Source organism: Erpetoichthys calabaricus, chromosome 6 (assembly GCF_900747795.2).
Source record: "Erpetoichthys calabaricus chromosome 6, fErpCal1.3, whole genome shotgun sequence".
NCBI classification, from domain to species: domain Eukaryota; kingdom Metazoa; phylum Chordata; class Cladistia; order Polypteriformes; family Polypteridae; genus Erpetoichthys; species Erpetoichthys calabaricus.
This window is the reverse complement of record NC_041399.2, coordinates 204,147,171-204,170,995: the sequence shown is the minus strand read 5'-3', so window position 1 is coordinate 204,170,995 and position 23,825 is coordinate 204,147,171. Positions and strand designations below refer to the sequence as shown.

Here is a 23,825-nt window from a genome sequence, read left to right as displayed (position 1 = left end):
CCGCCTGTCCAATTGTTTCTTCACAGTTCTTCCTCGTTCAGCCGCTTTGCCGTTATTCAGACGCGCAGCACAGCACTTACAGCTCGACCCCGATGCCATTTGCACTGCAGCTGCAGGTCATTTGAGGTTAGCCACCCTGCGCTGAGATGTCAGTGACAAACGAAAACAGGCGGCCTTTCAGGATTTTATTACACTTTAAAAAAAAAAAAAAAAAGGCAGCCCGTAATTACACAGTACGGGGGCTGAAGAGTTTGGAAGCACTTTTTAAATAGGCGCACGCATCTACATTTTTCTGCTTTTGTTTTTAAATTATGCACAAAAATGTTTTTGGTACAAGTTCATAAATTATTGCTACTTATTTTTTTTTTCCCGCATTTAAAGGCACTGAGGTGTTTCGGTATTTTATCAAAGGAAATGCATTTTATCAATAAGTTAATTTCCCTAATTAACAGTACACATCAACCACACTTTTCAAATTCTTGTTCAGCTCGCGTGCAAGACAAGAAAGCTTACAAATGCTTTAAATCTGACTTTAAAAAAAAATAACAAATGATTTGGCCCAATGAAGTCAACTCCTTTCGCCGACTGGTGCCGGCGTGCGTTTAATTTCTTAAATTTTTTTTTAGAAGGTCTGCACAATGGGCACCTTGACAGTCTTTATTTCCGCTATATGGGAGGATTTCTGTATGATGCAGCTGGTTGTCCCTGATATTTTTTCCTTCCCTTGAGCAAGGTTCGTCAAAGCCATGGCTGCGTTGATTTCTTTCCAGTAGGTCTCGTCGCTGCCTTTTCCTCCTTTCTCCTTCGGGATGCTGGAAAATAAAAGATAAAACTTGTAAATGTGATGCTTTTCTCACCAGACACTTTTTACCAGTAGGGATCAGTTAAGTATTGGCAGTTAACCAAATTTGCTCAGTTTTAGGATATGGGAACAAAATCGGAATTTACAGATATGATGAGAGTGTGCAGACTTCACGCAAACAGTAACAGAGTCTGGATTCAAATTTGGCATCACCGTGTGATCTTATTTAAATCTAAAAAAACAATCGCAAAAATAAATCCATGTACTTATTTGGCTGATGCCACAACTTAAATATTTGGGCAACAATTGGTGTATAGGCAGGTTAAGAGACTTGCTCATGGTCACATGGTGTCAGTAGTGGGATTTCAACCCGCAGACCTCTGGGTTTGAAGCCCAAAGCCTTAACCCCTATGCCACCCTGCCTGCTGTCTCCATTCACATTCTATGCCCATTTCGTCCCATTCAGTGATGGACTGTTCCATTATCAAGCCCATTTAAGGCTAATCAACCTACTAGGTGACATAGGTGGCCACCCAGGGCCCCAGTTTAGCAAGTCACTTTCACTTTACCCTGGATGGTGCACATGACGGCCTACATGCCCAATGCATGCCCTTATGAATGAATGCCTTCTGTGGCACCAGCACAGAAAAGGACGGCAATGTGGAGGGGTAGAAAAAGGGGTCAATGTTAGGGTTAGTTTGGTTTGACCCACCCCTTCCACCACCTCCAAACCCACACAAAAAATACATCACAAGTGAAATGGCAGATGAGGGCTTGTCAAGGGGTGTTACAATATGAAAAGGCAAAAGCCATCAGGCACCGAAAAAAGGAAGAAGAGGAGAGGCGAACTAAACATAAATTGTGTTTATCGCCACAGTGTCATGGCATAACTGCCACTCTCAGCACAAAAGAGCTCATCACGCTAGATAATGGATGTGCGTAGTTAGCCTGCAGGCACTTAACTACCTGCTTGCATTTTCTTTTCTTAATATAAAGAACAGAGCTTTCTAGACATCATAGATATCACCAGAGTCTGCAGCAGTCAGAAAGGTTTTAAGGAAAAGTCTGCACATTCACCCAGTCACCATTATAACTGTGTAATCCCCAGTCATCTAATAGATGCAGTCAGTCATATGTGATAGAAATATATTACAATAAAAGGTAATGTGGCAAAAAATTTTAGAGTGCATTTGTGTGCATTTTTACAATATCCAGAGTCACCCTCAACAAATACGTCTTCTTCTGGTGTCCAGAACAAAGTCAAGTCAGTCAGCACATTTTGTTAAATGTTCATGTTTAAAAGTTCAGCAATCATTGCGTGTGTTTAAGTGATATCATGTATAAAGGCCACTGTTCCAGAGACAATTGTGTTCTTTATTTGTACATTCATACTTTATAATTGTAACTGAGCATTTGTATAAATACATCTGTTTATGATAGTTGTTTTAATAATATTTATACTGTAATTGTTGTGCAAGCACTTGTTTAGATTGCCATTTTTTAGTCTACTGTATTAAGAACATCTGTGTTTTTAAATCCATTGTGAACATATTAGATTAGATAGAACTGTGCTTGTCTTCAGGGGAACAGAAGCTCATTAGATAGATAGGAAAGGCACTATATAATAGATAAATAGATGTGAAAGGCACTATATGATAGATAGGCACTATATAATGGATAGATAGTTATGAAAGGCACTATATGATAGATAGGCACTATATAATGGATAGATAGTTATGAAAGGCACTATATAATACATAAATAGATGTGAAAGGCACTATATGATAGATAGGCACTATATAATGGATAGATAGTTATGAAAGGCACTATATGATAGACAGATAGATAAATAGACAGATAGATAGATAGGCACTATATATCTATCATATAGTGCCTTTCATATCTATCTATCTATCTATCTATCTATCTATCTATCTATCTATCTATCTATCTATCTATCTATCTATCTATCTATCATATGTGCCTTTCACATCTATCTATCTATCTATCTATCTATCTATCTATCTATCTATCTATCTATCTATCTATCTATTATATAGTGCCTTTCACATCTATCTATCCATTATATAGTGCCTATCTATCTATTTATCTATCTATCTATCTATCTCCTTCCTGTTTCGCTGTCGCTGTGCATGCTGGGTGGTTGTTTCGCGTGTTTGCGAGTGTGCCTCTTGGTGGACGCGGTGCGGTGAGTGTGGTGTTTCTTTTTTCTTCTGATATTCTATTTTCTTATTTCTATCTTTATTTGGTGTAAACAGATAAAACTTGTTTTGTACTGAGTGGCTTAGGCCACGGCAGCCGCAATGGCTGCGAATCTTGAGCGTCTAAGCCGCCGCCATGGGATTAAACTTTTATCGTAGGAGTTTGTCCCTTTGGAGGCGGGGGTGTTGGCGGTAGGTGAAGTGATAGGATGTGAGAATATCAAGTCAGCTTCACGAATGAGCGGGTCTATCGTTGTTTTTTTGAGCTCTGTGGATTTAGTTCCTATTGTGGTTGAGAAGGGGGTTGTTATAAATGGCTCCTTTGTACAGGTTTCCCCTTTAGCCGTCCCGTCACGCAGAGTGACAATTTCGAATGCGCCGCCATTTCTCAAGAACGAAACTTTAGCAAAAGAGTTGGAGCGGCATGGACGTTTAGTTTCAAAAATTCGACATATTCCTTTAGGCTGTAAATCGCCGGATTTAAAACATGTCTTGTCTTTTAGGAGACAAGTTTATATGATTTTAAACAGAATGGATGATGAATTAAATGTGGCTATGAAGTTTAGAGTGGAAGGTTTTGATTATGTGATTTTCGTCACTTCGAACGAAATGAAATGTTTTGGGTGCGGGAGTGAAGCCCATTTAATTAAACAGTGTCCTGAGAGACAACATGGACACAAGAAAACTGACCATGCAGACAAAGAAAAAGAGGGGCAGGAAGTGGAAGGTCGTCAGGTAGTGGCTGATGGCGCGGAGGCGCAGGGTGTTAAGAACATAACTACCCTTAGATCTGAAGGGCTGGAGGATCAGGTGCCTCCCAGAGATGAGCCGAATGAAGGCGGTAACGAGACTGTAGGTCAGACAGCAACAGCTGTAGCAGAAAGTGTGTGGGGAGACATAGATATGGACGAGGGAGGAAGCAATCAGCCTGAGGAAAAAAGTGAATTTAAACGCCCTGCTCAGAAGAGGCAAGGTGAAAGAGAAGAGCGGGCACGTAAGAAACTTGTTTTAAGTCAGGGCTCGGGGGTCATTGGAGAGGATCCCGCCTATGGTCCTTGTCAGGAGGATGTTCCCGTCTTCGCGGAGACGGCCGATGACGGTTCAATTGCGGGGAATGTCGGGGAAGAGACCGATGACGGTAATATCTCTGATGGGTCTGCTGCCTCGGAGCCCCCAGAGTTAAAAGCCAGGGGGGGTTACAGCGCTCAGAGTGTAAAAGAGTTTTTGGTGAACACCGCCGGTAAAAAGGGGGTGGACGTGGCTGAGTTTTTCCCAGACATTGAGCTCTTTATATCGTCTGTCCGCGGGTTGCGGCGGGACAAAGCAGCCTCCGCGATGTTTGATGTTAAAGAGCTCGTGAGGCTCAAGAACTTAACAAGTAAACTGAGGAAACAGTCTAATTTAAACACCACCTAATGGCTAAGCCCCCTGTTAAATCCACTCCACAGTATTTGTGGTGGTCCCTGTGTTTCATTGTGTGTTCATCCATATATTCAGGTATCATGACAAGTGTACACATAGGAACCCTAAATATTAATGGGGGGAGAAGTCCTGATAAGAGGGCCGCACTTTTTGATTTTATAAGACAAAAAGATTTGAATGTCACCTTTCTACAAGAAACTCACATTGATGAGCATAATCAGTGGGAGTGGAGCAGGGATTGGAAAGGGGACATTTTCTTTAGCAATGGGACAAATGTTAGTGCTGGAGTGGCCATTTTATTTCTTGGTGGGCTGCAAGTAGAAGTCTGCAGGACTGATGAGCTGGTGAAAGGGAGACTCTTGAAAGTGACAGTAAAACTTCAAGGCAGCATCGTCACTTTTATTAACGTGTACGCCCCGAATGAGGGTGAGGAGAGGCTCCAGTTCTTTAACAAATTAAGAGATCTTTTATCTAAGTGTGACCCTGAGGAAGTGGTGGTGTTAGGTGGGGATTTTAATTGTACACTTGAATCAAGGATGGATAGAAACAATGGACTGGAACCGCACCCTCGCTCAGCGCGAGCTCTAGGAAAAATAATTAAGGACTTTAGGCTGGAAGATGTATGGAGGTCTAAAAATGAGACTTGTCGGCAATACACGTGGGGGAGGACGAGTGGAAACACGATCTCAATGGCGAGACTCGATCATTTTTACAGTTTTAAGCACCTGTTAGGGTTATTTAAAGTGTGCTCTATTGTGCCTACTGGCTTCTCCGATCACAGTCTGGTGTGTTGTACACTTCTTTTTAACGTGTACAGACCCCGTAGTCCATACTGGCATTTTAACACACTCCTCCTTAAAGATCAGAACTTTAAAGAGTTGTTTGTTCATTTCTGGGGAGGTTGGAAGGCTATGAAGAAGGAGTTCACCAGCTTACAACAGTGGTGGGAGGTTGGGAAGAGTCACATCAGGGCTTTGTGTCAGGAGTATACCAGAAATGTCACCCAAGTATTGCGGTTAGAAATGGCAGCTTTGGAAAATCAAATAGCTGAGCTTCAACAACAACTAGAGAAGGGTCCAAATGAGCAGCTGCAGGCCAGCCTGACTACTGCTAAACTGGGGTTGGCCCACCTGCTTGAGACCAGGGCTCAGGGGGCGTTAGTGAGAGCCCGCTTTCAGCGGTTGACTGAGATGGATGCACCAACACAGTGTTTTTTTGGTTTGGAGAAGAAAAACTCGCAGAGTAAACTCTTACATTGCATAAGAACACCTGATGGCAGAGAGACACGAGCCCAGTGAAATAAGGCAGGTGGTCCGCAAATTTTATGAACGTTTGTTTGCTGTAGATGGAGATGGTGGCAGTGAAGACCAACAGGCCTTTTTGCAGGACTTACCGCAACTTCCCAACGCAGACGTGGCAGATCTAAATAGTGAGGTGACCTTCGCAGAACTCACCACAGCCCTGGGACAGCTGAACACAGGGAAGGTCCCGGGAATCGATGGCATTCCAGTGGAATTTTACAAAGAGTTCTGGGATGTCATTGGACTGGACTTGTTAGAAGTGTTTCGGTGGAGTTTTAAAACTGGTTTGTTACCTCAAAGCTGCCGTAGAGCTGTGATCACGCTGCTGCCGAAGAAGGGAGACTTGTGTCTCATTAAGAACTGGCGGCCAGTGTCTCTCTTATGCGCAGACTATAAAGTTCTCTCTAAAGCCTTAGCCAACAGGATGGTCCAGGTTTTGGGGAGACTGGTGCATCCTGATCAGAATTACTGCGTGGCTGGCAGGTCCATTTTTAATAACATTTTTTTAATTCGGGACATTTTAGCTGCTGCAAAACTGTTTGGTTTTCGGACTGGTCTTCTATTTCTTGACCAGGAAAAAGCTTTTGATAGGGTCAGTCACTCTTTTTTATGGAATGCCATGAAGGCTTTTGGGTTTGGGGAGTCTTTTATTAATTATATTCGATTACTTTATAGTGACATTTCTGGTATAATCAAGGTCAATGGTGGTTTGTGCGCACCTTTCAGTGTCAGAAGAGGAGTCAGACAGGGCTGCTCTTTGTCCGGTATGTTGTATGCTCTGGCGTTGGAGCCTTTCCTGGTGCACCTGAGGAAGGTGCTGACTGGTCTCACCATCCCCAACTGCAACATGGACCCTGTGAAAGTCACGGCTTATGCTGATGATCTCGCAGTTGTCATCTCAGGCCAAAAGGATTTGGACAAACTAACTGACTGTCTGCGGAATTACAGTAAAGCGTCATCGGCCAAAATTAAATAAAAGCAGTGCAGTGCTGGTTGGGTACTGGACAGGATGTAGTCCTCCTCGACTGGAAGGGGGTCTGCAGTGGACCACTGGGGGTTTCCTGTACTTGGGAGTCCATCTCGGAGATGACCACTACATCCAAAAGAACTGGGAGGGTCTGTTGGACAAGGTTACAGCTCGGCTCGCTAAGTGGAAGTGGATACTCCCTCAGTTATCTTATAGAGGACGGATGCTGGTAATTAATAACCTGGTGACCTCCAGCCTGTGGCACAAATGTATTTGTCTGCAACCTCCACCTGTGCTTGTTCAGCAGATACAAGAAGCAATCATGGATTTCTTTTGGAATGGTACCCATTGGATACGGAAGGGCGTTGTATTCTTGCCGTTGGATGAAGGCGGACAAGGACTTATTGACATTACCAGCAGGATTGCTGCTTTCCGCCTTCAGACCATTCAGAAACTGCTGTACCCTGTTGAGCAGAGCCAGTGGATGAACTTGGCCGTACTTTTCTTTAAACAGGCCAGGCATATGGGACTTGGTAAAAGTTTACTGCTCTGCCATTTTGATAAGATCGGGACTTTACATGTGCCAGAGTTTTATAAAAGCCTTCTAGCAGTGTGGCAACTGCTGTCGATCAAAAAGGACTGTGATGACCTTTCCTCTTTTTGGGTCCTTGATGAACCGCTGCTCTACACTCCTGCTGTTGGCACTGCTACAGGACTTTCTGAAAACTTTATTCATCATTTCATAATACATAGAATAACCACAATAAAGGACATAATTGACTGGGAAAATTATACTTGGAAAAGTGCACAGGTGGTAGCAGAGGAGACAGGAGTGCATTCAGTACGCCTCATGGAGAAGTTTCTGTGTAAGATAAGATCATCACTGGACAGGGAATCCATGACACTCCTGCACAGAATGTTCACCTCACGACTGAAACCAACTGACGAAACGCCTTTTCCAACACTTACTGTATCTCCAGCTGTTGAACTGAGGGACGGTGAGACCGATGTTTTAACATTACGTTCTCTTGAGGCGTTATCTCTGCCTACGGTGCCGGGGAAGCAGCTTTATAGGATCTGCGTGAAGGTGAACAACCTGGAACAGCTGAGGACCCGAAGACACGACACACCTTGGAGAGACAAACTCGGAGCCCCTCAAGGACTGAACCCCGCCTGGAGGTCGTTGTATAAGCCACCATTGGCCAGTAGGGTGGGAGACCTACAGTGGAGGTTGGTGCATGGGATATTAGCGGTGAACTCCTTCTTATCGATTATATGTCCGGGGGTTTCTGATTGCTGTCCTTTTTGTGGTCTGCGGGAAACTGTGTTTCATGCTTTTATGTACTGTGGGAGACTCCAGAGCTGCTTTAGTGTAATTGAAAGAATAGTAGAAGGGTTGGGGGTCCCGTATAATAGCACAGTGTTTGTGTTTGGGGTGAAAATTACAAGACAAACCAGAGAAATTATGAATTTAATTAATTTTATTATCGGGCAGGCAAAACTGTCAATATGGAAGACACGTAAAAACAAAATTACTGGGAGTGGGATTGAAGATGTTGTTGTCTTGTTTAGAAAAGTGTGTGAAAGTAGGATATTAGTGGATTTTAATTTTTATAAGTCTACAAATAACAGCACAGTTTAAAGAAGTGTGGTGCATAAATAATGTACTTTGTAAATGTGATGAAGATTATGATTTACAATTTGTGCTCTGATTTTGGTGTTTTTGTTTTTTAACTTATTTATAACTTTGGGATAATAAAGAATACGAAGGATAAGTGGGATTGGAGGGTGGAAACTATGGGAGGGATTAGATAAATATATATATAGATTTTATTCTAAAGAACAATTTGAGTATGTAATGTTTAGAAACTGAATATTCATAAATAGGAATGTGTGTATATGTTTTCTGTATGACTTAAGATTGAGTTTGGTTTACTGTTATGATTTATTTTCTGTGTTTATTAAATAAAGTTTGTTTTTTAAAAATAAATATCTATCTATCTATCTATCTATCTATCTATCTATCTATCCATTATATAGTGCCTTTCACATCTATCTATCCATTATATAGTGCCTTTCACATCTATCTATCTATCTATCACATAGTGCCTTTCACATCTATCTATCTATCTATCTATCTATCACATAGTGCCTTTCACATCTATCTATCCATTATATAGTGCCTATCTATAGATAGATAGATAGGCACTAAATAATGGATAGATAGATGTGAAAGGCACATATGGTAGATAGATAGATAGGCACTAAATAATGGATAGATAGATGTGAAAGGCACATATGGTAGATAGATAGATAGATAGATAGATAGATAGATAGGCACTATATAATAAGTACACACACACACTGAACTGAACACACACCAGAATGCCAATAAAGGAGGGAAATTAAAAAGAAACAAAAACTTTTGATTTGGCTGTTCTCCGCAGGCCCTGTGAGGCACTATACAGCCATATTGCTGTTCCTATAAAGGAGCTCCCATAGTGTTTCTTGACACACACTTCTGTGGATTAATTCATTGTCTGAAAGTCCTCAGTGTTGTTGTGTCAGAGAGAGTGTTTGCAGCATTGCTCGTAACAGCACTCAGTTTTGTTTTTATTCCCTCCTCCTCCTCCGTGACCTCCTGGGGGTCCAGAGTGTGTGCCATAGCCGAGCCTGCCCTTTTAATTAGCTTGCTGATTTGGTGGGCCTCTCTTGCAGTGATGTTGCCAGCCCAGCACACCACATGTAGAAAATCACATTGGCTATCACAAAGTTATAGAAGATATGAAGGATGTCTCAACCCATGTTAAAGGAGCACCGTCTCCTAAGAAAAGAGAGTCTGCTCTGCCCATTCTTCTGTACTGTAGTTCCTCTGCGTTCCAAGACCAGTCCACCCTATCACTGATGTGGACTCCCAAGTACTTGTAAGAACGCATCACTTCTACATCCACTCTCTGAATTGTGTCCAGACACAGAGTGACTTTAGTGCAGTGAAAGTCAATAACCAGTCCCTTGGTTTTGCTGATGGCATGGTGCTTTTATTTGTGGGCGGGTCTGAGCGATGCCAGGAGTGAACCATGCCTAGGCACCCACTCAAGAGCCTATTCCCGGAGTATCGGGTGCAAGGCGGGCGATAACATGGACAGGAAGCCAGTCAATTCACTGTCACTCTTTCACTCACAGTGTGCTAATGTCTGTGATCAGAACATCAAAGAAAAAAACAAACAATCAGGCAATAGCTAGCAGGATGAGTGCAAGATCTGTACAAATAAATTCATCACACTTACTTGCCACATTTATTTGGTCCGTGTTCCACAGTTTCTGAAAGGAATAAAAAGGACAAAGCTTTAAAATGCAGATATACTAAAGTGTGTCAATTACAGTATATAAAAATGGAGGCAAGCACAGGGAGTTCCCAACTGCTCAGGCTGTTTTATATTCGATTCTGTAAGACACAGGGAGCCCGTGAAGACGGAGCAGGATGGGTGTGATGTGCTCGCTGCTGCTGAGTTTTGAATAAGCTGGAGCTGTGATATAAGATTAGAAGGGGCACCTGCCAGTAGGGAATTATAATAATCAATGCGGGATGTGATAAAAGCATGGACAAGTTTCTCAGCATTAGAAAGGGAGAGGAAGGAGCGAACACGGGATACGTTAAGGAGGTGAAAGTAAGAAAGTTTCTTAATGTGATTTATGTGGGTGGAATAAGAAAGGGAGGAATCAAAAATGACACCAAGATTCTTTACAGAAGAGGCAGGTCTGATGAGATCATCGCCAAGATGGACTGGGAAGGAGCTCATTTTATTAAGTTGCAATTTAGTCCCAATTTGCAGGAGTTCAGTTTTGTTGCAATTTAATTTTAAAGAGTTCTGCTCCATCCAGGTTTTAATTTCAGTGAGGCAGGTTGTGAGCTGAGAAAGCTCTGATGAAGTTCCACTTTTAATATTGAAATAGAGTTGAGTATCATCTGCATAAAAATGATAACCCAGTCCATAGCTACGAATAATATGGCCAAGAGGAAGCATATAAATACAGAAAAGCAGAGGGCCGAGGAGAGAGGGTGCTTCACTAAAATTTGTGGTAATAAAATGAAATACTTCAAATGTTTGTGATGCACCATTGGTTGGAGTGACAAATACAATGCATATGTCTCTGTTATATACCATTTGTTATTGGACTTGTAAAAGCAGTGTTAATGTTTATGATGTGCCATCTGTAAATGGTGGCAATATAACAACAACAGCAACATTTATTTCTATGGCACGTTTTCATACAAATGATGTAGCTCAAAGTGCTTTACAAGATGAAGAAAGAAAAACAAAATTTAAAAAATAAAAATTTGGCAATGCTAATTACCAAAGAGGGCGGCACGGTGGCGCAGTGGGTAGCGCTGCTGCCTCGCAGTTAGGAGACCTGGGTTCACTTCCCGGATTCTCCCTGCGTGGAGTTTGCATGTTCTCCCCGTGTCTGCGTGGGTTTCCTCCGGGCGCTCCGGTTTCCTCCCACAGTCCGAAGACATGCAGGTTAGGTGGATTGGCGATTCTAAATTGGCCCTAGTGTGTGCTTGGTGTGTGGGTGTGTTTGTGTGTGTCCTGCGGTGGGTTGGCACCCTGCCCAGGATTGGTTCCTGCCTTGTGCCCTGTGTTGGCTGGGATTGGCTCCAGCAGACCCCCGTGACCCTGTCTTCGGATTCAGCGGGTTGGAAAATGGATGGATGGATGGATGGATAATTACCAAAGAATAAAGTAAGGCCCTATGGCCGGGAGGACAGAAAAACAAAAAAAAAAAACTCCAGAGAGCTGGATAAAAAGAAATCTGCAGGGTTTCCGAGACCACCCAGCCAGCCCCCACTAGACATTCTACCTAACCTAAACGATCTCAATCAGTCCTCATGGTTTTCAGGCTTCACATGGAAGAATTAGACGATGATGGTCATGTGGATATCTGGACTTCAATCCATCTATGTAGGGACAGCACGGTGCTTTGATCAGGCGGTGGTAAAAGAGAACCAGAAAGAGAACAGCCTGAGGGCAGTGTTTCTTAGCCTTTGGTTTCTTGTTACCCAATCTTTCCCTTCTTAGTCTCTTCGAGACACTGTCCATGATGACTGTCAGATTGGGTATATTGCCTAATTTGATGATTACCTCGGACAGTCATAGTGGTGGAGCAATGTGGATTGCTCGTGGTGACCCATCGAGAGACTTCACACACCGTACATAACCCTTTCAAATTGAATACAAATGGGAGTCACAACCCAGAAGATGGAAACCTGTGACTCAACGGTTTAAGAAACTATGTCATAGGGTATAAAATCCCCCTAATAGAAGCAAACAATATTAAAACTAGGAGTCCTTGATGAGTGATGGCACTTGTAGGTGTTCATCATCAAGACCCACCATTCAATACCACCTGGCACTGGAAGAAGGCGGTCAGCATTGTGACTCAGCGTGACTGGGATGGACCTCTCAGAATCTCTTCATTTATTTTCTTATTTTAGCACCCTCACATGATGTTTATGTTCCACTTTTTTTAACCTCCTGTGTTAAATGGTGGTCTACTGGTTCCCCAACTCTTTCTGCATCTTCTCTAAGTTCTCGTTTGCTCAAAATATCTTCAGCATTGGCGTTGTACCTGAAGGTGTTCTCGTGGTTTCTTTTTGATGGAGAATTAACTAACCAACTGTCCATCCATCCATCATCCAACCCACTATGTCCTAACTACAGGGTCACGGGGGTCTGCTGGAGCCAATCCCAGCCAACACAGGGCGCAAGGCAGGAAACAAACCCTGGGCAGGGTGCCAGCTCACCACAACTAACCAACTAAACTGAACTTATTATAGTGTGTTTCAACGGTGGACACAATCCCAAGGCATTTTACTAATGTAGGGTTATGGTTTATATAAGTTGTCATGCATGTGTGTCTGTGGACCACTCTCAGCTCTCCTCACAGGTATGTCATACCACATTGGGTTGACAGGGGGCACTGGTGCTAACATTTTCCTCTTTTGTTCCCACCGCAACACAAAGACGACATCCAGTGAGGACAACTGACTCCGCACCTTCAGGTCCCCAAGCTATAAATCCCACTGCTGACTGGAGGAGGTGGTCGATCTTGCACTGATAAAAAGACATGATGGAGTTCCTTCCCGGGAACTTTGTAGTTATGTAGCCTAATGGCGATCTTCAGTAGAAGCTTTCTGTTGGTGCGCACAACACCCCTAAATTTCTGTTTGTTCTAAAGTAAATACTTTTGTTGGCATTAAACGGGGATAACTGGTTGGACGCCATAACAGTTGGCAGTACTGACTTGCAGTTCCTCACTCAGTTCCACCACAAAGTATACGGCGCAATGGTGCAGTAAGGAGACTGGGATTCACGTCCCGGGTGCTCCCTGCATGGAGTGTGCATATTCTCCCCATGTCCGTGTGGATTTCCTCCCACTGTTCAAAGACATGCAGGTTAGGTGAATTGTTGATACTAAATTGGCCTTGGGGTGTGGGTGTGTGTGTGTGTGTGTGTGTGTGTGTGTGTGTGTGTGTGTGTGTGTGTGTGTTCATCCTGTGATGGACTGACAGCTTGTCCAGGGTTAGTTCCTACCTTGTGCTGTACACTAGATGGGCTCCAACTCCCTGTGACCCAGATCTGGGTTTAAGCAGGTTAGTTTAAGCAGGTTAAGTTTATTGGATTAACAGAAAATATGCAATATGCATCATAACAAAATTAGACAGGCGCATAAATTTGGGCACCCCAACAGAGATATGACATCAATACTTAGTTGAGCCTCCTTTTGCTAATCTAACAGCCTCTAGACGCTGTCCTCCTATAGCCTTTGAGGAGTGTCTGGATTCTGGATGGAGGTATTTCTGACCATTCTTCATACAAAATCTTCTCCAGTTCAGTTCAATTTGATGGCTGCCGAGCATGGACAGCCTGCTTCAAATCATCCCATAGATTTTCAATGATATTCAAGTCAGGGGACTGTGACGGCCATTCCAGAACATTGTACTTCTCCCTCTGCATGAATGCCTTTGTAGATTTCGAACTGTGTTTTGGGTCATTGTCTTGTTGGAATATCCAACCCCTGCGTAACTTCAACTTTGTGACTGATGCTTAAACATTATCCTGAAGAATTTGTTGATATTGGGTTGAATTCTTCCGACCCTCGACTTTAACAAGGGCCCCAGTCCCTGAACTGGCCACACAGCCCCACAGCATGATGGAACCTCCACCAAATTTGACAGTAGGTAGCAGGTGTTTTTCTCGGAATGCGGTGTTCTTCTTCCGCCATGCAAAGCGCTTTTTGTTCTGACCAAATAACTCAATTTTTGTCTCATCAGTCCAAAGCACTTTGTTCCAAAATGAATGTGGCTTGTCTAAATGAGTATTGGCATACAACAAGCGACTCTGTTTGCGGTGTGAGTGCAGAAAGGGCTTCTTTCTCATCACCCTGCCATACAGATGTTCTTTGTGCAAATTGCACTGAATTGTAGAATGATGTAGAGATATACCATCTGTAGCAAGATGTTCTTGCAGGTCTTTGGAGGTGGTCTGTCACCATTCTCACAATCCTGCACATATGCCGCTCCTGTATTTTTCTTGGCCTGCCAGACCTGCTGGGTTTAACAGCAACTGTGCCTGTGGCCTTCCATTTCCTGATTCCATTCCTTACAGTTGAAACTGACAGTTTAAACCTCTGAGATATCTTTTTGTAGCCTTCCCCTAAACCAGGAGACTGAACAATCTTTGTTTTCTGATCTTTTGAGAGTTGCTTTCAGGATCCCATGCTGTCACTCTTCAGAGGAGAATCAAAGGGAAGGACAACTTGCAAATGACCACCTTAAATCCCTTTATATCTCATGATTGGACACACCTGTCTATGAAGTTCAAGGCTTAACGAGCTCATCCAACCAATTTGGTGTTGTAAGTAATCAGCATTGAGCAGTGACAGGCATTCAAATCAGCAAAATGACAAGGGGACCCACATTTGTGCACAGCCAGTTTTTCACATTTGATTTAATTTCATACAACTAAATACTGCTTGACTAGAAATCTTTCTTCAGAAAACACCGCAGTACTCAGATGTTCCTAGGAAATGAAAGACGTACCACTGTTATCGTTTTTGTTGAAAGGAGAGTCAATTATTATGCAGGCTGAGAGGGGCACCCAAACTTTTTCATATGACTATATCAGTCTCAGCCTTGATATCCGCAGAGACATTGTGTCTTATGTTCTGAATGACAGGGACAGGCTCAAGGTGTGGACTGATGACAGTACAGGAGACAATTATACTACACAGAACCACTAGAGCAGTGAAATGCTTAAGCTCTCAACCTATGGTTCTGCATGTGAACTGATAGCTGCAGCGGAATTGTTTCGTTGTCGCTTTCAAGTGTATAGAAATGGGAAAATATTTTACACCTTTGGACAACCGGGAATGCCTGTTAAACATCTTAGATTCACGGGTAGTGGACACTTCGATGTTTATGAATGCTTCAACTCTGACAACGTGGACACAAAGTTATCAATGTAACCTGTTGTATCTGTACAACGGTAGACGAACGCGGAATGTAACTTGAACACAACACGTCCTCTAAATACGAACCTGATTGAAAGAAATAATGATAATCAATTCCTTGATGACAGCAACACTCATAAAAGTGACAAAACAATTACATTGACAATCATGTTACGTTATTTTTAAAATGTTTCCTTTTCTTTTTCATAACTTCTTTAACACACTACTTCTCCGCTGCGAAGCGCAGGTATTTTGCTAGTTAACAATAAAATGGAAACATTGCACAACCAAAGCTAGCTGTGATACATTTTCTACTCTCTTGTGAAAATTAACTTTTTTTTTTTTTTTCCATAATTTGTAAGTGTCTTCTGTTCCGGTTATTAAGAAAGTACAGCGATGCCATATACTGTAGACTTTCTTTGTTTCTTTTGAAGAATGGCTCACAGATGTCAAGCCTGTGTCATTCACAGTGATTGGGACCTGCTGCTGTCCTTGGACGATCTGCAGCCGCCGCCTCTGAACTGACTCCCATTTGGCAAAGCTATGGCAAGGCTGCAAAGTTTGTGTGTTGGCAAAATGCTACCGTATTTGATCTCGTCAAGAGTGCTTCACTTGTGAAAGTGTGGGCGAATCTTTGAAAGAAAATATGTGTAACGCACCGTTCAAGACATCTGCTAATATTTTGACGGTTTCCCCTTTAATGTGCTTTGTGAAGGCACTCAGAGTAAAGTGATGGATAGAGGACAGCATAGGCAGTGCCAGACAATCACTTGGAAGAAGGTTTGGGTCTTCGCTGATCTGATAAATGAAGACAATTCTGTTCTAAAAATACAGTCATATGAAAAAGTTTGGGAACCCCTCTCAGTCTGTATAATAATTGACTCTCAAGGAAAAAGATAACAGTGGTATGTTTTCCATTTCCTAGGAACATCTGAGTACTGCGGTGTTTTCCGAACAAAAATATGAAAAACTGGCTGTGCACAAATGTGGGTCCCCTTGTCATTGTGCTGATTTGAATGCCTGTCACTGCTCAATGCTGATTACTTGCAACACCAAATTGTTTGGATGAGCTCATTAAGCCTTGAACTTCATAAGACAGGTGTGTCCAATCATGAGATATAAAGGTATTTAAGGAGGTCAATTGCAAGTTGTGCTTCCCTTTGACTCTCCTCTGAAGAATGACAACATGGGATCCTCAAAGCAACTCTCCAAAGATCTGAAAACAAAGATTGTTGAGTCTCCTGGTTTAGGGGAAGGCTACAAAAAGCTATCTCAGAGGTTTAAACTGTCAGTTTCAACTGTAAGGAATGGAATCAGGAAATGGAAGGCCATTGGCACAGTTGCTGTTAAACCCATCAGGTCTGGCAGGCCAAGAAAAATACAGGAGCGGCATATGCGCAGGATTGTGAGAATGGTGACAGACAACCTACAGATCACCTCCAAAGACCTGCAAGAACATCTTGCTGCAGATGGTGCATCTGTATATTGTTCTACAATTCAGCGCAATTTGCACAAAGAACATCTGTATGGCAGGGTGATGAGAAAGAAGCCCTTTCTGCACTCACGCCACAAACAGAGTCGCTTGTTGTATGCCAATGCTCATTTAGACAAGCCAGATTCATTGTGGAACAAAGTGCTTTGGACTGATGAGACAAAAATGGAGTTATTTGGTCATAACAAAAAGCGCTTTGCATGGCGAAAGAAGAACAACACTACATTCCAAGAAAAACACCTGCCACCTACTGTCAAATTTGGTGGAGGTTCCATCATGCTGTGGGGCTGTGTGGCTAGTTCAGGGACTGAGGCCCTTGTTAAAGTCGAGGGTTGGATGAATTCAACCCAATATCAGCAAATTCTTCAGGATAATGTTCAGGCATCAGTCACAAAGAGGAAGTTACGCAGGCGTTGAATATTCCAACAACACAATGACACAAAACACAGTTCAAAATCTACAAAGGCATTCACGCAGAGGGAGAAGTACAATGTTCTGGAATGTTCAACAATACCTCCATCCAGAATCCAGACACTCATCAAAGACTATAGGAGGACAGCGTCTAGAGGCTGTTATATTAACAAAAGGAAACTCAATTAAGTATTGATGTCATATCTTTGTTGGGGTGCCCAAATTTATGCTCCTGTCTAATTTTGTTATGATACATATTGCATATTTTCTGTTAATCCAATAAACTTAATGTCACTGCTGAAATGCTACTGTTTCCATAAGGCATATCATATATTAAAAGGAAGTTGCTACTTTGAAAGCTCAGCCAATGATAAACATAAATCCAAAGAATTAAGAGGGGTTCCCAAAATTTTCATATGACTGTATGGCCATACAATAAGTAAGAGAGAGAATGGAAGAGGCAGGCGCAATCTTGGGGCTTGGAAACCACTGGGTACTGGTCGGTGAAATTGTGATTGATAGTGATCTCCGGAATTGACATGTTATTCGGGGTAAACTTGCACCCATTGAGAAAGAAAGTACAAAGGAAGGCGAGAAGCGGTGGAGCAGGGAATGAAAAGCAGAAGTTAGCACCAGTAAGATGTACATGAGCGAGGTAAGGTAGCCCAACAATGACAGCTTTCAAGCGGTGGAGTAAACGAAAAGGCAGAAGTCACCAGCAGGAAGATGTGAAGCAAGGCCACCAATAACAGGCTTGAAGCAGTGGAGTAAAGAAGAAGGGATCAGTGAGCACGACGAACAGCTGAGGAAAGTAAGGAAGCGAGTGAGGAGGCACATGAGCGCGGAATGTCGTTAATGTATATAGGCAGGGAACCAACCACGTGGTAGTGTGGAAAAACGAAGGGGGACTGGGGGCGGCCCTTGTGTGTCTCTGCCATAAATAATTCCTCTGTTAAAGGAAATAAGGAATGAAACCGCCAAAAGTAGAGGTCAGTTCTGAAAGTTCCTTATAGCATAATAGTCAGAACCGCCAAAAAGAAGACATTATTTTGGAAAGTTCATTACGGGGTACGGTGTGAAATGAAACATACTTAACGCTTGTAAGTACAGTGTAAAGGATGAGCATGGGAAATTTGGGCTTCCTACCTATATTGGAAGTCGCAGAAATAGTGAGGAAGGGTTTCCCCTATCTATATATACAGTTTAGGGGGTACACCGTTTTCGGATTCAAGTCTGGTATCTGGCTGGGCCACTCAAGGACATTCACAGAGTTGTCCTGAAGCCACTCCTTTGATATCTTGGCTGTGTGCTTAGGGTCGTTGTCCTGCTGAAAGATGAACCATCGCCCCAGTCTGAGGTCAAGAGCGCTCTGGAGCAGGTTTTCATCCAGGATGTCTCTGTACATTGCTGTAGTCATCTTTCCCTTTATCCTGACTAGTCTCCCAGTCCCTGCCACTGAAAAACATCCCCACAGCATCATGCTGCCACCACCATGCTTCACTGTAGGGATGGTATTGGCCTGGTGATGAGCAGTGCCTGTTTCCTCCAAACGTGACGCCTGGCATTCACACCAAAGAGTTCAATCTTTGTCTCATCAGACCAGGGAATTTTCTTTCTCATGGTCTGAGAGTCCTTAAGGTGCCTTTTGGCAAACTCCAGGCGGGCTGCCATGTGCCTTTTACTAAGGAGTGGCTTCCGTCTGGCCACTCTACCATACAGGCCTGATTGGTGGATTGCTGCAGAGATGGTTGTCCTTCTGGAAGGTTCTCCTCTCTCCACAGAGGACCTCTGGAGCTTTGACAGAGTGACCATCGGGTTCTTGGTCACCTCCCTGACTAAGGCCCTTCTCCCCCGATTGCTCAGTTTAGATGGCCGGCCAGCTCTAGGAAGAATCCTGGTGGTTTCAAACTTCTTCCACTTACGGATGATGGAGTCCACTGTGCTCATTGGGACCTTCAAAGCAGCAGAAATTTTTCTGTAACCTTCCCCATTTGTGCCTCGAGACAATCCTGTCTTGGAGGTCTACAGACAATTCCTTTGACTTCATGCTTGGTTTGTGCTCTGACATGAACTGTCAACTGTGGGACCTTATATAGACAGGTGTGTGCCTTTCCACATCATGTCCAGTCAACTGAATTTACCACAGGTGGACTCCAATGAAGCTGCAGAAACATCTCAAGGATGATCAGGGGAAACAGGATGCACCTGAGCTCAATTTTGAGCCTTCACGGCAAAGGCTGTGAATACTTATGTACATGTGCTTTCTCAGTTTTTTTATTTTTAATAAATTTGCAAAAACCTCAAGTAAACTTTTTTCACGTTGTTATCATGGGGTGTTGTGTGTAGAATTCTGAGGAAAAAAATGAATGTAATCATTTTGGAATAAGGCTGTAACATAACAAAATGTGGAAAAAGTGATGCGTTGTGAATACTTTCCGGATGCAGTGTATGCTAGGTAGAATGCCCACTAAAAATATTAGCACGACTGTAGAAAGTCAGGTGTATAATAAACACGTGTGCAAACATTATATTGGTGACATACAGAGAGACAGCACCAGGCACACGCCGATTGCGGGCATCAAACCCGTGTGTGAGGGAGAGCGTAGTCTGAAGTGAGGCTCGGCTCATCTCGTTGCTGCTGCACCTCATGTTTTCTCCCTTATATTTGATCAGGAAATGCACAAATTCAGCGATTTTGAGTATAAAAATTATCAAAATTTTTGGAATTATACAGAAAACAAATTTATAGCAGTCCAGTGGAAAAATTATTTTATGTTATCATTATTAGTTTTTTTTACTTTTCATGCCCTGATCGCACGCCCCTATACTGAAGTGCATTCCTGGTGCCAGTTGGTCCTGCACTGAAACTCCGAGACTCTTTTCTTCTTCTCGCACGCTACATTTGCTTTTATTATCTTCTGCGCTGTAATTAAAGTATTTCCACACATTACTTTCTCACTTTCTATCTGCAAACATCTGTGCAAAACTCGCCATCATCAATCACACGTGCTTACGGCTTCAACCCGACAAACCAAATGTGCTCAACAAACAAACAACGGTCCTTTATGGAAATTGCACTACGTGACTAGTAAGCCCAAGTTACAAGATCACTGCATAGTGAACAGCGCAAAGTAACTAAACTCTCAGGGTGACCGAATCGGATTGAACGAAAATGCTATTGCTGTTTTTTTTCGTTTTTACTCAATTTTCGTTCTCATTTTAGTTCATTCACATATCACTATTTTTCAGTTTTATTTAGTTTTAATTTCTATGTTTGTCTTAATTTCAGTTCTCGTTCTTGTAAAACGAAAAACAATATTTTTAGTTCTAGTTCTCGTTTTCGCTATGAAAATATCACTGGTGTATAGTCATGCGGGTGCACATTAGAGACTGCTTGAGGGCACTGATGATGGTAATTATCGGCTGAACCCATCCATCCATCCATTATCCAACCCGCTATATCCTAACTGCAGGGTCACGAGGGTCTGCTGGAGCCAATCCCAGCCAACACAGGGCGTAAGGCAGAAAACAAACCCCGGGCAGGGCGCCAGCCCACCACATATCGGCTGAACCAAGGGTTCTAATGCCTTCTCTGTCTTCCTCTCTCTGCAGAACAGAAGACTGACAGCCACTCCATCGCTGATGTCACTTCCAATGCCACGCCCCTTCTGGCTGAGTGAGTATGTAACCTGGGATCAGCCATTTTGTTTTCAGTTCTGTTCTCAACTCACATCTGGAAAGATGTCTATGCAAAATTTTGTATACAGTATTGCATTTTTGTACATTCTTTCATGTCGTGTACATTCTTTCAAATTGCATGGGGTCACCAAGGTGGTGCTGTGACACTCTCACTTTGTTGTGTCTTGTTTTTATACTGTATAGTATTGTATTCTTCTCAGCTTTGTGATTTGCTTTGTTATGGAGTGTACAGTAAAAGACACAACGATCAATAAGAATTTACTCATATGCTTGACGGAGTGACAGCCACTCTTTTCTCATTTCATTTATGAAGACTTTTAAGTAAAGTCGGTGAGTGTGCCTTTAAATGTGCTTCTTCTTGCTGCACTTAACAGTATGGAGTTTCTTTTCTGAAATCTAAACCAGATGAACGACACCATTCTGAGCAAGCCCACAGCTGGACAATACACTTATGTGCCTTTACTTCAAGGGAGTTCAATATGGTAGGCAGGCTGCTGCAGCCCTCCCACGGCCTGCCAGATGTGCTTGATGTGGGTTTCTTGTAACTGCACTGCTGTAATCTTAATCGTTCTGATTGCTCCCACTGTGAACGTTAATAGCAAGCAGTAGCTCCTTCTGATTCAGTGACACGCCCGGCTTGCATGGTGTAGGGCTTCCACTAATGGCTACTGTAACATTGCTTTGGTATTATTAGCTGAGGCATCTTAACTCAGATACATGTAGGAATGTAGGAATAGGCTGTGTCTGCACATTCTCTTCATATCTATGTGGGTTTCTCTGTGGGCACCAGTGTTGGATGGGGACGTCACTACCCATCTTCTCTCAAACTGTAAACCACAGCACCACAAAAAGTAGAGAGATAAAATAACTTCACACTAAAAAATCCAGACATACCTTTGGCATGCACTTGACTGTATTTGGATATCCCTTCTACCTCGATAATCCTCTCCTGATGTTGTTGTCTACATTACTGAACATTGTTTCATTGATGTGAATTGCTGTATGCCTTCAACAGTGAAATAACACTGGTCTACAAAACAATATTTTTTGTTTGCTACTGGGAACTTCAGAGCAGCTCTTTATTAAGTTTTTTACACTGATTTCATATATGAAATTGGAATTAAGCTAGCACATCAGGTATTTGAACTACACATCATTGACATTTTGACACTTTTGAATATCAATATAATATATATACACGATATCTGGAGCTTGGACTATGTCCCACCAAAATTGTTTTGATGTTGTCACACACGTGCGACTAGGAGGCAGCTGAAGGGCTTAAAAACTAATGGTAATACATCTGCCCAGGGGGCGGTGGGGTGCACTAACTCTCCTTCTAAGTCTCCTTCAGACCTTTCCCGAGAAATCCCACCAGGAACCGCTGCCTCAACTCGGGACACATCACTTCTGGTCCCGGCCCCGAGGACGACATCACTTCCGGTCCTGGCCCCGAGGATGACATCACTTCCTCCAGAATTCCTATAAAGCAGGGGTGCCCAATACGGCGATCGCGATCGACCGGTAGATCGGAAAGGTAGTGCAGGTAGATCGCGTTGCATTCAAAAAAAATTTTTTTTAAATGTTAGTCTATCATATACCCTCCCTACGGCATTTGCCACTTGGTTGACATACAGGGCGGCCAGTCTGAGATCTCTTTTCTTCTAACACACTGGTCATCCCGCACGCACGATCAAACGCGCGAGCTACTGCAAAACTCCGATCTGATCTAGTTAGCCTTCCAATTTATACACTACTAGCCATGTGGGCCCAACTACGTTGCATGTGTTAAAGTTGTCTGTGAAGGGCTCCCTGTTTAAACGTGGCTGCCAGTCGTGAACTGGGCCCTTTGTTGCACAGCATTATGATTTTTTATAAGGGAAACAAAATTACAAAACAAAACCCTTGGACATTGATTCGATAGGAACGGCCTACTCAGAATCACTGTCCTAATAATAATTATGTGGTGGTGTAGGAGTATTTCTGCTTCTCTCCGTTCACAGTCCGTCTCGTTTTCACGATGCAGTCATTTCCTCTCACGATCTCTTCTCAACCGTTCTCCAATCTCGCAGGTTGCTTTGTGGCAATCCAAAGAGTAAGGCAATATGCACGGAGCAATGGTTATAAAAGGGGGATACATAGGTATCCAGGCTCTTTAAAGCATAAATAGGGATCACTTCACTGACATGTGAGCAAGCCAGGGTACAACTGTGAGATGCGCAGCACTCACCGGCTACAACGTAACAATAATAATTTCCGGAACGTGCTGTTACTTTGTCATTCATTTTACCCACTGTCTTTCTTTCATCCATATGTTACGTAGGCACGTACCTTTTATCTTCGGCAATCTCATTCTCTAACCAGGCCTCAGGAGCTAACCAGCGTAACACTGTCCACCACCCCTTTCATTATTCCAGCACATTGTTGACATCCGTGAGTAACAACAACGTACTAAACTGGAAGGTGGTCTATGCATGCGTGGAATTCGTGGACAAAGATCAAGATCCAAATGAAGATTATATATAAAGATTAGTTAATTTAAAGCACAACAATTTGTTTAGTTTGAATGTCTGTGTTTTGAGGTGTGACTGGAGTACTACAGTCTTCAGTAGTATAAGCCTGGAGGAGATTCTTAATGCAATGCCTATATTTTAGCTGTCTCTCTACTGCCATCTAGTGCTTCTTCTTCTAATTCATTCGCGGACAAAGAAAGATCAAGATCCAAATGAAGATTATATATAGAGACTATATAAAGAAGGGATTTAAAAAAAAAATTTGTTTGGGGAGGTATGGACTGGATGTGGAATTGGAAGATGATTTTTTTTTTTCTCACAATGTCGCAATCGAAGTGCGTTTGTCTGATCTGTCAATCTATCATTGCTATTCCAAAGAAGGAAAATGTGGAAAGGCACTTTTGAACTGTTCATAAAAACGACAAAACTGACTTCCTTTCGAAAAGCGATCTGAGAAAGAGAAAGGAGAGGGAACTGAAATC

The 23,825-nt window shown here is 42.7% G+C and overlaps 1 protein-coding gene across 1 annotated transcript in view; it reads right to left on the bottom strand.

The window, feature by feature from the left end:
• Positions 1-613: 613 nt before the first annotated feature.
• The window catches only part of mkxa (mohawk homeobox a), a 130,503-nt gene continuing 107,291 nt past the window's right edge, over positions 614-23,825 (bottom strand). Inside the window, exons 6-7 of the mRNA XM_028804348.2 lie at positions 10,002-10,035; positions 614-812 (exon numbers count right to left, since the gene is read on the bottom strand). Coding sequence (XP_028660181.1) covers positions 623-812; positions 10,002-10,035 — 224 coding nt within the window. The 3' untranslated portion in view covers positions 614-622. The remainder of the gene's footprint in view (positions 813-10,001; positions 10,036-23,825) is intronic.